Source organism: Pan troglodytes, chromosome 3, assembly GCF_028858775.2.
Source record: "Pan troglodytes isolate AG18354 chromosome 3, NHGRI_mPanTro3-v2.0_pri, whole genome shotgun sequence".
Taxonomy (NCBI): Eukaryota; Metazoa; Chordata; class Mammalia; order Primates; family Hominidae; genus Pan; species Pan troglodytes.
This window is the reverse complement of record NC_072401.2, coordinates 123383841-123397095: the sequence shown is the minus strand read 5'-3', so window position 1 is coordinate 123397095 and position 13255 is coordinate 123383841. Positions and strand designations below refer to the sequence as shown.

Genomic DNA, 13255 nt, shown 5'->3' with positions numbered 1-13255 from the left:
GCTTTAAAGCCTTTAATGCACAAAAGTCTGTATGAAAACAATAACCTATCAGCAATGGCTACATCTGCAGAGAACTTATAAACAAGTCTAAAATGAAAGCATATATTTATTTCACTGTATTCTGTTTTGTTACAGTCCTCTTATTTTTGGTGAATATGTATTACTATCAGTTTTTTTTGATAAAAACAAATTGAGGTTCCATGTGTACATAGTAACACAAAAACGAAAGTTGATACCACTCTAGTAGTATTCAAAAACTGATACTGTACCACTATGACTACCTTCACCTACTAATTAAATCATTACTTATATTTAAGTAAAATACAATGCAGCCTCTTCAGGAAGATTATAGCTTGAAAATTACCTTTTAAATCCTTTATAGTTATTCACATGCAATCCCAAGAAAGTAAGACATTGGGAGACATATTTGACATACATTTTAGGTCAAACAATGGTCACAAGAAGGAAGAAATGTGTGTATGTAATCAACAGAAACTCTAGGTATCTACAAATATTAACCACATTTTCCCTTGCATCTTTTATACTAAGTTACATCATCTGATGATTTATGGTAGTTTTTCATAAATACAATATAATAACTCAAATATTGAGATGCTATATACCTTCAAAACCCAGTTCAGCCAGCACTCCCTGCAGAGAGCCTTTACTAACAAACCTTGATTGTGCTTCCCTGTCCAACCCTAAACATCCTAGTCCCTCTCTCCAGAATTAATTACTCTTATCACTGTACATTACAGGATTCCTTGTCAGCTAGGTATTCAATATCCAAAGTGAATCTGCTGATCCTGTAAAAATGCAAAATTTCTTAAGTTGTTGAAAGTGATGTTGGATAACTCCTCTAATCACAGGCAAAGGTGATAAGTAAGGATCAGGAAGGATTATAGTAGTTACCATAAAGATTAAATCAGTAAGAATTGTTGATAATCTGTTGGGGACATTTAAAACATGATTTGAACATCAAAAGAATAAGAGTGATCTCCAGAAAACTGATGAACTCCTCAAATATTTATCCAAAAATAGCCTCTCTTCATAATCATTCTACAGAGATCAACTTTAAAGTGCTGTCATACTGTGCAATTACACAATTTCAGTGGAAAAAATTATACCAAAATGAGTCAACACTTGTTCTTTGTTCTAAGAATTAGTGCATATTTATTTAGAACCTAAGTTTGATATACTCTGAAATACTTATTTTCATATATTTGCTTCAGTTTTTCAAATAAAGCACCAAGCAAATATTTGTTCATTATTTATCATAAAACGTTGTCACTTATTTTTAATGGATTCACTTGAAGTAGTCTTTTCCATTACCAATTATTCTCAGATATATGTAGTACTTCTATTGCTACATTACTTAACAATGTGTTAAAATTTGTCCATATATCTGTCTATCCTAGCTATCCCTCTAGCTTACCTCCCTGAGAACAGATGCTACATCATCTCTATCTATAGCAACTAGCACCATTCCTAGAACATACTAAATGCACAAAAGAATGCTGAACTGAGGAGTACTATTTTTAATAATTTTGTAATTGAGTCTAGCACCCCAAGTCCAGTCAACATATCTGGTATATCCTCAACACTTTAAATAATCCAATTGGCTATTTCAAACAGTCTCAATTTTCAATTAAATTTTAATTGCTTTGTCTATATTTGAAAGTATGTAAGTTGTTTTTAAGAATCATACCTTTATACACAAAAAGGCATTTAGTAGAGGTCCATAGAGAGTTATCTGAGAATCTGGAGAAAGTTCCATTTCTACATGAAGTTTATCAGATGGAAGTTCTGAGGGATCAATAGGTGGGCGTGAAGAAGTGGAGGGAGAAGAAACAACTCTGTCTGATGTCTTCTGGGATGGCCTTAATACAGATAGCATTGTCTCTTCCATTTCTGATACTGTAATAAATTAAGAAAAAAAGACTAATGTTTGAGGGGTGGGGGACAAAAGACTTCTTGGAAGATCTTCAAGGAAATATTCACTAAGAAATTTTACTTTGCAAATATGACATCAACTAATCTTTACATAATGTATATATAATGAAAACAGACCTAAAAGACCAATAATTAAGAAAGCAAATAAAGAATAAATCATTGAAATATGAGAGAAATACATAAATCAGCCTGCAGAGAATCAATGAAAACTTTCTGTTAACATAAACAACATTCTTATTGAGTCCCTGCAATATAAATTTGGGTCACATCAAGACCTTAACTATTCTTGGGCACTAACTAAAAAATTTTTTCATATAAATAGCTATTTAAATACAGTGTGATGTTATCAAGCCACTATGAAACAACTATGAAAACTATCCTTTGAAACTTAACTCACTGGAAAAATACAAAGAAAACATCATCATTTGGCTCTAATTCTTTTTTGGACCTAGGTAATAAGGCAAATTACCTTCAGGAAACTATAAATCATATGAGAACTGTCAAAATGCATTAAAGAAACTAACATTTCACAAAATCATGCACCTTAAATATGCAGATTCACACATACCTTGTTTCATATTCAGGCTCTGCTGCTTCTAGCTTGGCAGACTTTGAGAATATTACTTACCTTTTCTGAGCATATTTCCTCAACTTTAAGAAAAAAATAATGATAATATCTTTCTCACAGAGTTGTTATAAGGATTAAACATAATAGAAGATAATAGAAGCCAGAAAATTGCTTGGCCCAACATTTGATACAAAGTAAATGCTCAAAAGGTAGCTACAATTAATCTAAAATATGTAAGACTATATTTATACTATGTCATAAGAATAGATGCATTTCAATTTATTTGCTTCTTATTTTTCATGATTATCAATCATAATAGCAGCTGTATAAAAGCACAAATTATATAAAAACACTTACATGATTGTTTTAGCTGTTCATCTGCTTTTTGTGGATAAATTGGATGCCATGTATAATCAATTGTAAGCATGACACTTGGGACAGTCCAGCATTCAACCCAACCAGACCTTTGAAGAGTAAAACAGACAGTTTCTAGTCAGATACTTATTCTGATACCAGAGATACCAGTTGATACCAGTTGCAGATAATCAAATTTTATTATTATTTTTTGAAAGAAGAATTTCTCCACATATAAGCACAAAATACTTGTCACTAATTTTATTTTATTTTACTAATTGATTTATTTTTTGAGATGGGGTCTCTGTTGCCCAAGCTGGAGTGCAGTGGTGCGATCTTAGCTCACTGCAACCTCCGCCTCCTGGGTTCAAGCCATTCCCCTACCTTAGCCTCCCAGGTAGCTAGGACTACAGGCATGCGCCATGATGCTCAGCTAATTTTTGTATATTTAGTAGAGACAAGGTTTCACCATGTTGGCCAGGCTGGTCTCGAACTCCTGATCTCAGGTGATCCACCCATCTCGGCCTCCCAAAGTGCTGGGATTACAGGTGTGAGCCACTGTGCCTGGCCTGTGTCACTAATTTTACGTACTCACTTTTCCTGAGTAACGTTGCGCCACTTTGGTTTAACTGTTTTCTGGCCACTTTGACACTCAGCAGGAATACCAGTATCATGAATCATCTTATTTGGATGGCAATTTTTTACCAGCATAAATAAAGAATATTTACTAGGGTGGCAATCTGGTAGAAACAAATGAAGATCAACATCTTCTCCCTAAAAAATAATTATAATAAGCCAAAGTAATAAAATCAGTGCATAAATATGTTGGTTAATACTTACGGGCAAACCTGTCTACAACAATCTTGGAAATAAGTTTGAAAGAAAATAAACAAATTTTATTTATTTTTATTTTATTGTATTATTTAACTTTTTTTTTTTTTTAATGGTCTCACTCTGTCACTGAGGTTGGAGTGAAGCCTTGAACTCCTGCACTCAAGTGATCCTCCCAAGTAGCTGGGACTAGAGGAATGTGCTGTTTTTTGTTTTTTTTAGAGACAGGGTCTTGCTGTGTTGCCAAGGCTAGTCTCAAACTCCTGACCTCAAGCAACCATCTTGCCTCAGGCTCCCAAAGTGCTGGGATTACACGAGTGAGATAAACAAATTTGAAATGGCAGCTTTTACATTCGACAGTCAGGTAAATAACGAATAAGATTTTACATTGACTAAAACTAAATTTGAATTGAAAAACAACAAAATAATCAGGGAAAGAAACAGCATAGTTTCCAAACAGTGAAAAGAATGTCTTCCATGGGTATCCATAGATATTTTAAGTTCATTTTTTAAAAAAACTTTTATAAGCTCAGGTGGACTATGTTCTATATTTTTATTAATTTTTAAAATAGTATTGTCTCATTTGATTCTAGTAAGTCTCGTTTCCTCAACCAGCTTTTAATAATTCAGAACTGGCAAATCAAAGGATCTTCATTTGGCTTTACTTTTTTCCTAATAGGACTTCTATTCTTTGTTCATCTTGATGACTAGTTTCTTAACAGGCAGCAAGGTAGAGTGGTTAAAAGAATGGAGCCCTAAGCTATACTGCCCAATAACTCTCTAGCTGTATGATGAGTTACAAAAGCTCTGTTCCTCACTTTCCTAATGTATAAATGCAGTTAATAATAATCTCAATAGGGTTGTTCTGAGAATTGAGTTACTACATAAAGCACATGGAATAGTGTCTATGTAGTACCCAGAAAATGTTTAATAGATGTTAGCTGTTTCTATATGTTGCTAATTTTACCAGTATAACCACTATTAATACTACAAGTACTACTGGTTATCCATACCAAAAATGTTCCATAAAATTTTGAGCTTAGAAGTACATAAGAGCTGGCATTCAGATAAAAGGAAGAAAGCTACTGTGGTTACTCCTTGAATTCATGTTTACAATTAAGAATCAAATAAAGGGAAGTATAAAATTAGTTCATATGAATTAGTAAACATTAGAGCTAGAAGGGCTAACATAGAGATTAGCCACAGAGATCAGAAATGAACTCTAAGAAAATAATCAACTTGAGATATTTTTAATTGCCCAATTTCTTAGATGCAGTTAACTACAAAAAGAAAACAACAGGAACTCTGTGACACTAAAGGTAGTAGACATTGGAGGAAAGCTAAAAATACCTTGAAGTTGCAACGGACTGGGGAGAAGACAGTAAAGATAAGCTTTGGGAAATCAAATTTACTAACACACCTTGTGGAATAAATAATGCATTCAACTATACATACTCTTAAAGAGAACTTGGTATTACATGTAGCTGGAACAAAGTCCGTAAAAGGCAAAGAAAAATCAATGTTTAGTGTTTCTCCACAGGCTGCCAGATACACTACAAAAGAAAAAAAAAAAAAAGAAGAAAAAGTAAATTTACTTTTAATGTCCATTAAATTTCAATTATAAAATTGCCTAAAATGCACAACTAAACAAAATTAAGTTTTAGTCCAATGCAAACTCTGAAACAGTCTTCTGAGAGTCTCACAAAGATAATGGGGGGAAATAACTTCTAGTATCTGTTAAAACTATCAAATCAATACTAATTTTCTTAGTTGGTATTTGCCTTAATGAGAGAAATACTTAACCTAATTTTTTTTAATGTCTTACCATTTTCCTGTTGTTTAGTAGAACAGTCGATCCAATTGTGCTGATTAGCAGCCCAAATCATTTCAAACTGATGAAACATGATTTTAAAATTCCACGTATATGGAACAAATGAAAAAATGTCTGGAGGACTGTCACTAGACCAGTCTTGAATTAAATCTAAAATTATTGGGGTAGTCAATAGAAATTGTAAAGTTAGTTGAAACTCAGAAAAGTAAAACACAGATTTTCTAACACCAGTCAAAAATGAATTTTTCTTTTGTGTAACTAAAAAAATTTTATACTGAAATATTTAAAAGGTGATTAGGATGTATTTAAATAATTTGACAGTAAACAAATGTTTACTTACTAATCACAGTTCCAAATAAGAGAAATTTTATATATTAATATATCTATTTTTAAGGAATTTTAGAAAATTAAAAAAAAATCACCTGCTATTCCACTACCCAAATAGCCAACATTGTGGATACAGTTTCTTCCAGTTATTTTTCTACATAGACTGACACTATCCTATATGCACATTTTTTATGTGTTGCTTCTTTCACTGAACTCAAATATTTTTCCGTGTTATTTCACACGTTTACATAAATTTTGCATAATAGCTCATTAATGAGATTTGTCAGGACCTACTTAACCATTTTTTATAGTTGGATATTTATACTCTTTCCAAATTTTTGTGTTATATATATTATCATGTACTATATATTTTTGTAAAAGATATTTTACATATTCAGGATTACTTGTCAGTATAGATTCTAGAAGTGGAATTGCTGGGTCAAAATTTAGTAATATTTTTCAAGACTATTATAAATTGCATTCGAAGAGAAGTGAGTCCATTTACACTCCTACCGGAAAGGTATGCTTGACTACCTATTTCACTGAACTTTCTCCTGCATTCTATTTCTTTCTATCATCTATCTGTTTTTTGTTTTGTTTTACTTGACATTTAATAACTGAAAAATGGTATCTCGCTTTCACTGAACTTCTTAACTACAAGCATGGCTGAACATTTTTTCATGTTGTTTTATTCATTAAACAAATATCTACTGAGTGTCTACTGTGTCTCAGGCTCTGTTCTAGACTCTAGGACTACAATGGTGAATGAAACATAGACTTGACTTTCTTAGAATTATAATCAATCATATTTGTTCATTGCCGATTCACTGTATGTTTAAACTGCTTTTTAAAATTGTGTTCATATATTTTGTCTGTTTACCCTTTGGTACTTTAATTTTTTTTAATCCCAATAAATAAAAGCTCTTTAAAGACATTAGCACTGATCTACCATCTACCATAGCAGTTTGTACAACTTTATCTTCTGGGCTCCACAATGTTTTACATGCATTGTACACTCCCAGCAATGTCTTTCAATAAAAGGGCTCCTCCTAGAGGTGTCAAACTCATCTTTGTATACTCACAGTGCATAACACAATACCATGTACATAAAATTAGAACGTGTGTGTGTGTGTGTGTGTGTGTGTGTATGTGACAGAGAGAGAGAGAGAGAGAAACAACTGGAAAAGGTATTATTATAGCACAGACTTTAGAGAGAGAGAGAGAGAGGGAAACAATTGGAAACAGTATTATTATAGCACAGACTTTGACATTAGACAGTCCTGGGTTTAAATTCTGACTTTATCATTTTACTAGCTGTGTAACCTTGAAAAAAGTGACTTAAATGTTATCAGTTTTCTCTTGTACAAAATAAGAACAACCTCACAGACTTATGATGAGAATTCAGATGATTTATGTAAAGTTTAAACAAAGTAACTGGCACAGGGTAAGCACTCCACAAATGGTAGCGTTTATTATTAAAGATATCCTAAGGAAAATTACAGGTAAAACTGTGAAATATTTAAAGTAGTTTTCCTTGTATTTTAAAGGTGATATTTAAACAGAAAAAAGACTCAATAATGAACTCAGAGTAAATTTATCTTACATAATATCATATGAACCCATTTAAAATTTAGCTGCCACATACAGAAGCTAGCACAAATGTATTAGAAACTCTTGTCTTACTAAAATGGCAGAATAACATACTTAATGTCAAATGACAATCACAAATTAATATTAATGAGATATAGAGTTTTACTGCATCAACAATAAAAGGCATGTGGCTATTAACCTGTTCTATTAATAGACAACAGAAAATTCCAATTATCAAATTTACCTTAAATATATTTTTATTTAACAATCACAGTGATTCATCACACTTTACATAATCTATGCTTACCTCAAATCTTTTACTCCTACCTAACTAGGCTGACTCTATCCCTGCTTTCTAACTTTAGTCTTTAGCACAGCATCTAACACTTGGGAAATGCCCAAAAATCATCTCCGGATATAACCAACTCTACAATATATATTCATCATTCATCAGACTGATTTTCTCACCTTTTTCACTCATTCATAGTTCAGCATTTTTGGTCAAACTAAATACTGTCTTTCATATCCTCTCTGCTAAGGAAAAACTAACCATCTTTATTGCCAACATAATACTACAGAGAAGGCAAACGGTCTGCAGTCTGAAAATTGTTCTTAAATGTCTTCCACCTCCTAGCCTCATAAGTCTGCCCAAGTCATGCAATGTTTCTATGCCTCAAGTTCCTCATTATTAACTCAGGGATAGTAATAACAGCTACCCTATTTTAGAGTTATGTGAAGACAATACAAGTGAACATGCTTTGTAAATGGCAAAATACTATCATATTTTAGTTAATACTACTGAATTCATTTAAAAACACCATTTCAGACCTTAGTGTCCTTCCTTACTTTCTCTGATTACCTTCAGACAACAGTGATTTCCTCTGTACTCAGGTCTTACATGCATTTGTCAGCTTCACATTTCACACTTGCATTTCGCACTTGCACTCAATATACATAATGTCTGGTATTGTTTCATTTGTCTATGTCTAGTACACATGCCAATGTACTTGAGACAAATAATACAAAACAAGAAATGCCCATAAGTGAGGGCAGAGATCATATTTAACGTTTGTTTTGAATCACTATTCATGTATGAGACTTACAATGTATATTGGTTGTATTTTATCTACTTTATACTTCTATTAGTCAAAAGATTGAGATACGATTGCTAGTGAAATAAACAAAAATTGAACTAAACAGAAATTCAGATTACTACTTATTTGAAGAAACCAGTATAATTTTATAAAGTTATTAGCCAAATTCTATTTTAACAAATCTTATTATTTCATTCTTTAACAACTCATGTGAAATGTTACAGCTATTAGTCTATTTCTAATAAATCGTGTTAGTTTTTTTCTTTAATAACTAATTTAAAATTTCAACATATCATTTTATAATTAGTTTACCTACCAGTTTCTATAACATCTTTACTGATAAATATTAAAAATTATGGTGACAAAATATTTTTATTAGGAGCATCAACAATTTTTTAATATGCATTGTTATTAAACCAAAATCTGTTTCTCATTACCAGATAGTCTTATCAAATAATCTGATTAGAAAAAGGAAGCACTTTCCTGATGACTGCCTTACTCATTTGTACAATGAATTAAAAAGTTATGGCAAGCTAAATGTTACTCTGAAAAAACCCACCAACAACTCACTTTATCTTTAAGTTGTTAGGCAAACACCCTATAAAACATCAATGAATTGGTATTAGAGCTTTGCAATGCCAGTGTATTATTTTCTTCTCCTCCTTATCAGAGTAAATCTAAGTTATTTTCATTATTCCCAGAAGAGGCTTCAGTTTCTGCTTTTGTTTTATAGCTTTCATTTCTGAGGCTCTATATTATATTTATCATAAAGCTATCTTTGTCCCACATTAAAATCTCTTAAGAACAATTTTATCTTATTAATAAATGGTATGAGAATGGCTGTTGAGGAACATTAGGCATTCCCTCACATCAGAGAGATAATTTCTTTTCTATAGAATTCCAACAATAGACAAAGCAATCCAAACACTATGACCAAGTAGGTTCACTCCAATACTAAACTAATATTCTTCTCCAGTAGTCGTCCTTTTTAGAGAATAAGTTTAAAAAGGACTCTACAGTTATTTGTTATGCTATATGTCTTTTAAAAACAATAGAATATGACCAATTGTTAGTTGTTAAATCTGTAAAACGGTCATTATGTTTACTTTTGTATCTATGTTTTTAAAATTTTCTCCAAATAAATTTTATTAAAAAAATAACCAAAAGAGTGAATTTCAATAGAGAAAGCATAAAAATTAGAGTTAGAGAAAGAAAATAATTTAAGGAAAATCAGTTGCAATTTAGGAAATGTGTACTTAGCTGTTTCAATGTAACTAACACAATAGTGTAAATGAAAGTGCTACTACAAAATAATATTTTCAAATGATGAAGAATTTATATGTCTACTGCAGCTATTCTTAGCACTGCAAGAGTCTAAAGATGGGAAATGTCTGGAAGAAAAGTAATGTGAAGGAGTAAATACTTGATGATAGGTATCTATTTTAAAAGATTAGTAAAGTTAAAAAATACAAAATCTTAAGTGAGAAGCAAAAGGCTAGTCAAAGAGGTAAGTAATGTAACAGATTCTTGAGCCAGACTACTTGAGTTAGAATTCCAGCTCAACCAAGTGTGACCCTGGACATACTGTTTTACCTCTCTGTAACTCATCTTCCTCATCTATAAAGTAAGGAAAATAATAATAATATTGATCCCTGAGAGTTATTGTGAGGATTCAATAATTTAATATGTGCAAACTGCTTAGGACAGAGCCAGACACATAATACACACTATAAGTTTTAGCTAAACTTTGTTTCATAAATTTGAACTGAGAAGTGTTTATTCAATGCTCTGCTTCACTAGCAAAAGCTTAACTTGCCAGGGACTATCAAAATTTCTACTACTGGGACACTGGTTCAAGCCTTGGAGAAGTATGTAACTCCAGGAAAGCAGAAGCAGTCTATCTAGTCCCCAAGGCTCCCAGTCAAACCAGAAAAGAAATATGAAAGACTTGATTGAACATATTGCAATAAGAGGCATTTTAAAAGGTCAAAACTCTAGTAATAGCAAAATTAGGGTAGAAATTGTTATCCCTATTTCACAAACAAGGAAACTGAAGCTTAAACAGTGAAATCATTTACACAACATTATAGAGTAGTATTGTCAGGAGAGGACTACCTACGTATGCCTTAAACACCACTATACCTCCAAATATCTAATAGTACTCAGCATCGATGAGATGCTTGTATAAAACAACTGTTGCACAAATGGATGGATGGATAAATGTAGCAAGCAGTCAAGCAAAGATTAGGTTTCTGTGGAACAGCCAACTGACCCTGGCAAATTAGACCAACTTTATGGGGCTAAACTTTTTAGAAGAAGACTCAATAAATGCCACTTATTTTAATGTAGTAATATTTATGCTATTCATAGACCAACAATATGTGTTCTTATAGTCACAAAATATGCAAAGCTATCAATATATGCTGCAAGAAATAAAGGAATGTTTCTTCCAACTAGTGACAGCACCAACTCAATTATCCATGCCAACAGAAAAGATTAAATAAGGGCTCCAAGTATAAAAATAACATTTAGCTATTTGAGTATACTGTTGTGTATTATAATTATTAAAACAAAATAATGAAGCCATGCTGATGCCTAATTTGGGAAGAGAGAGAAATTGATTCATCATCTCCACCCTACCCCCCAACTAGACTGATACAAAGCAGCAGCCTAAATTGAGTTCTTTCATTTCCTTCTAAGCTCAATTTGGGGTTTATATTTTCCTTGTTTAGGTTAGAAAAGAATGCAAAATGTCTATATTTAAATTTTCTCTTTGACATTTTCAGCCCAAAATGAAATGTTGAAGAAAATATGAATCATATCATATCCCTATGTAATTTAAAAGTAAAACTTATCAAATGTAAACAAGTTCACTGTGATAAATCTCACTGTATTTATATCTATTAGAAAATTACCTGTAAAGAAGTTTTTCTGTGCAAAGATGAAGTGGTAAGTGGCTTTATAAACCTCTAATTCACACTGCCATGTCTGCGGCATGTTCCATATTCGGGGGTAGCTGGCATTGATGTGGAACTGCAAAACAAATGTTAGGTAAAAGTAATTAAGGCTTAAAATGTGACACTGTGTGAACAGCATTAGAAATGAAGTTACACACACTAGTGAGTAATTAAAACTTATTTTCCTACTGAGCTGAACAGAAGGTCCCTTTGAGACTTTAATATTGCTGTGGCTGAAGGTCAATATCCATGGCTACATCTAGCTCCTTGAAATATTAAGTCAAGATGTGGTCAAAAAACTTTCAAAACAACAAATCAGGCTACAGTGTTGATACTGCACTCCAGATAAACCAATGGGGTAACAACCAACATCCCTAATTTCTCCTTAAGCCTCATCTGTTAAGTGACAGGCTCAGTGTGAAGGAAGATAGTGTGATGCATACTGTCACACAAAGTAACATTAGTATTTCTGCAGTTTGGCATTTCTTTTTTGTTTTGTTTTGTTTTGAGACAGAGTCTCACTCTATTGCCCAAGCTGGAGTGCAGTGACACAACTCGCCTCACTGCAACCTCCGCCTCCCAGCTTCAAGCAATTCTTGTGCCTCAGCCTCCAGAGTAGCTGGGATTACAGTCGTGCGCGCCATCACACCTGGCTAATTTTTGTATTTTTAGTAGAGGCAGGGTTTCACCATATTGGTCAGGCTGGTCTCGAACTCCTGACCTCAAGTGATCCACCTGCCTCAGCCTCCCAAAGTGCTGGGATTACAGGTGTGAGTCACCACACCCTGCGCAGTTTGGTATTTCTGCAAAGGGAAAAGCTGCCTACCTAGGAAGAGCATTGTCACACAGCACTATTTATCAGCAATAGATGAAGAATTCATTAAAATACTGAATATGCCAGTTTAAGGTATATTTATGGTATTTTATATATTCCTGTTAATTGCAGAATTTTTCTCTTAATTTACATATGTCATATGTAAAATGTTTAAGACAAGAAATTAAGAATCTTATGGCACCATCTTATATGAAAGAATCTCTGAATATTAACCATTTTACATAGCAGCTTTTGTTATTGTTAGTATTGTTGTCCCTGATAGTAATAATAATAATCTGCTTGATTAATGAGTCCCCAATCAGCAATTTTAATCATGGGCATTTACATATTGTTTCTCTTTATAATATGAAACAATCCAGGGTATCAACAAGATTTTCTTCATTTTACCTTACTCATCAAGTAAAAGGCACAATAAATTACATTATTTAAACCCTGGGAAAGAAATCCAGCGGGGCTAGAAAACATATATTAAAGAATTATCTTACTTAGAACTTAGAAGAGATTTAGTCCAGCCACACAATGTACTTTAAAAACAATATTCTAACAACTTCTCATATTTTTCAGGCCAAAAACATGTATCATTGCCTTTTATTCACCTCCCTCATACTAGAAGGAGAGCAACAGAGAGATGCCAACAGGAGTCCATAGCACTGGGAATCCACTCCTCTTCCCTAGCTGTTCTTAAACTAGAAGATGGACCATTTGATGATTTCCTGGTTACTTAAACTTAATATAAGAAAATTAAAATCAATTGTTTTTCATACAAGTATGTATATCATCATGTACTACAGACTTACTGCTAACATTTCTGCTTCTAAAAGGGTCCGATATTGCATGCTGGTAGTGGCATCCACATGTAAGAGTTGTCCCTTAATAGCAGGAGTGTAACCTAATAATAAAAACATAAAAACTAAG

The 13255-nt window shown here is 32.7% G+C and overlaps 1 protein-coding gene across 18 annotated transcripts in view; it reads right to left on the bottom strand.

The window, feature by feature from the left end:
• The window catches only part of BLTP1 (bridge-like lipid transfer protein family member 1), a 208701-nt gene that overhangs the window by 148820 nt on the left and 46626 nt on the right, over positions 1 to 13255 (bottom strand). For all 18 annotated transcript variants that reach the window (XM_063809822.1, XM_063809823.1, XM_016952153.2 and 15 more), the window contains 7 exons: positions 13138 to 13229; positions 11464 to 11581; positions 5532 to 5687; positions 5162 to 5259; positions 3471 to 3649; positions 2879 to 2985; positions 1709 to 1917 (listed from right to left, as the gene is read on the bottom strand). In XM_063809822.1, coding sequence (XP_063665892.1) covers positions 1709 to 1917; positions 2879 to 2985; positions 3471 to 3649; positions 5162 to 5259; positions 5532 to 5687; positions 11464 to 11581; positions 13138 to 13229 — 959 coding nt within the window. The remainder of the gene's footprint in view (positions 1 to 1708; positions 1918 to 2878; positions 2986 to 3470; positions 3650 to 5161; positions 5260 to 5531; positions 5688 to 11463; positions 11582 to 13137; positions 13230 to 13255) is intronic.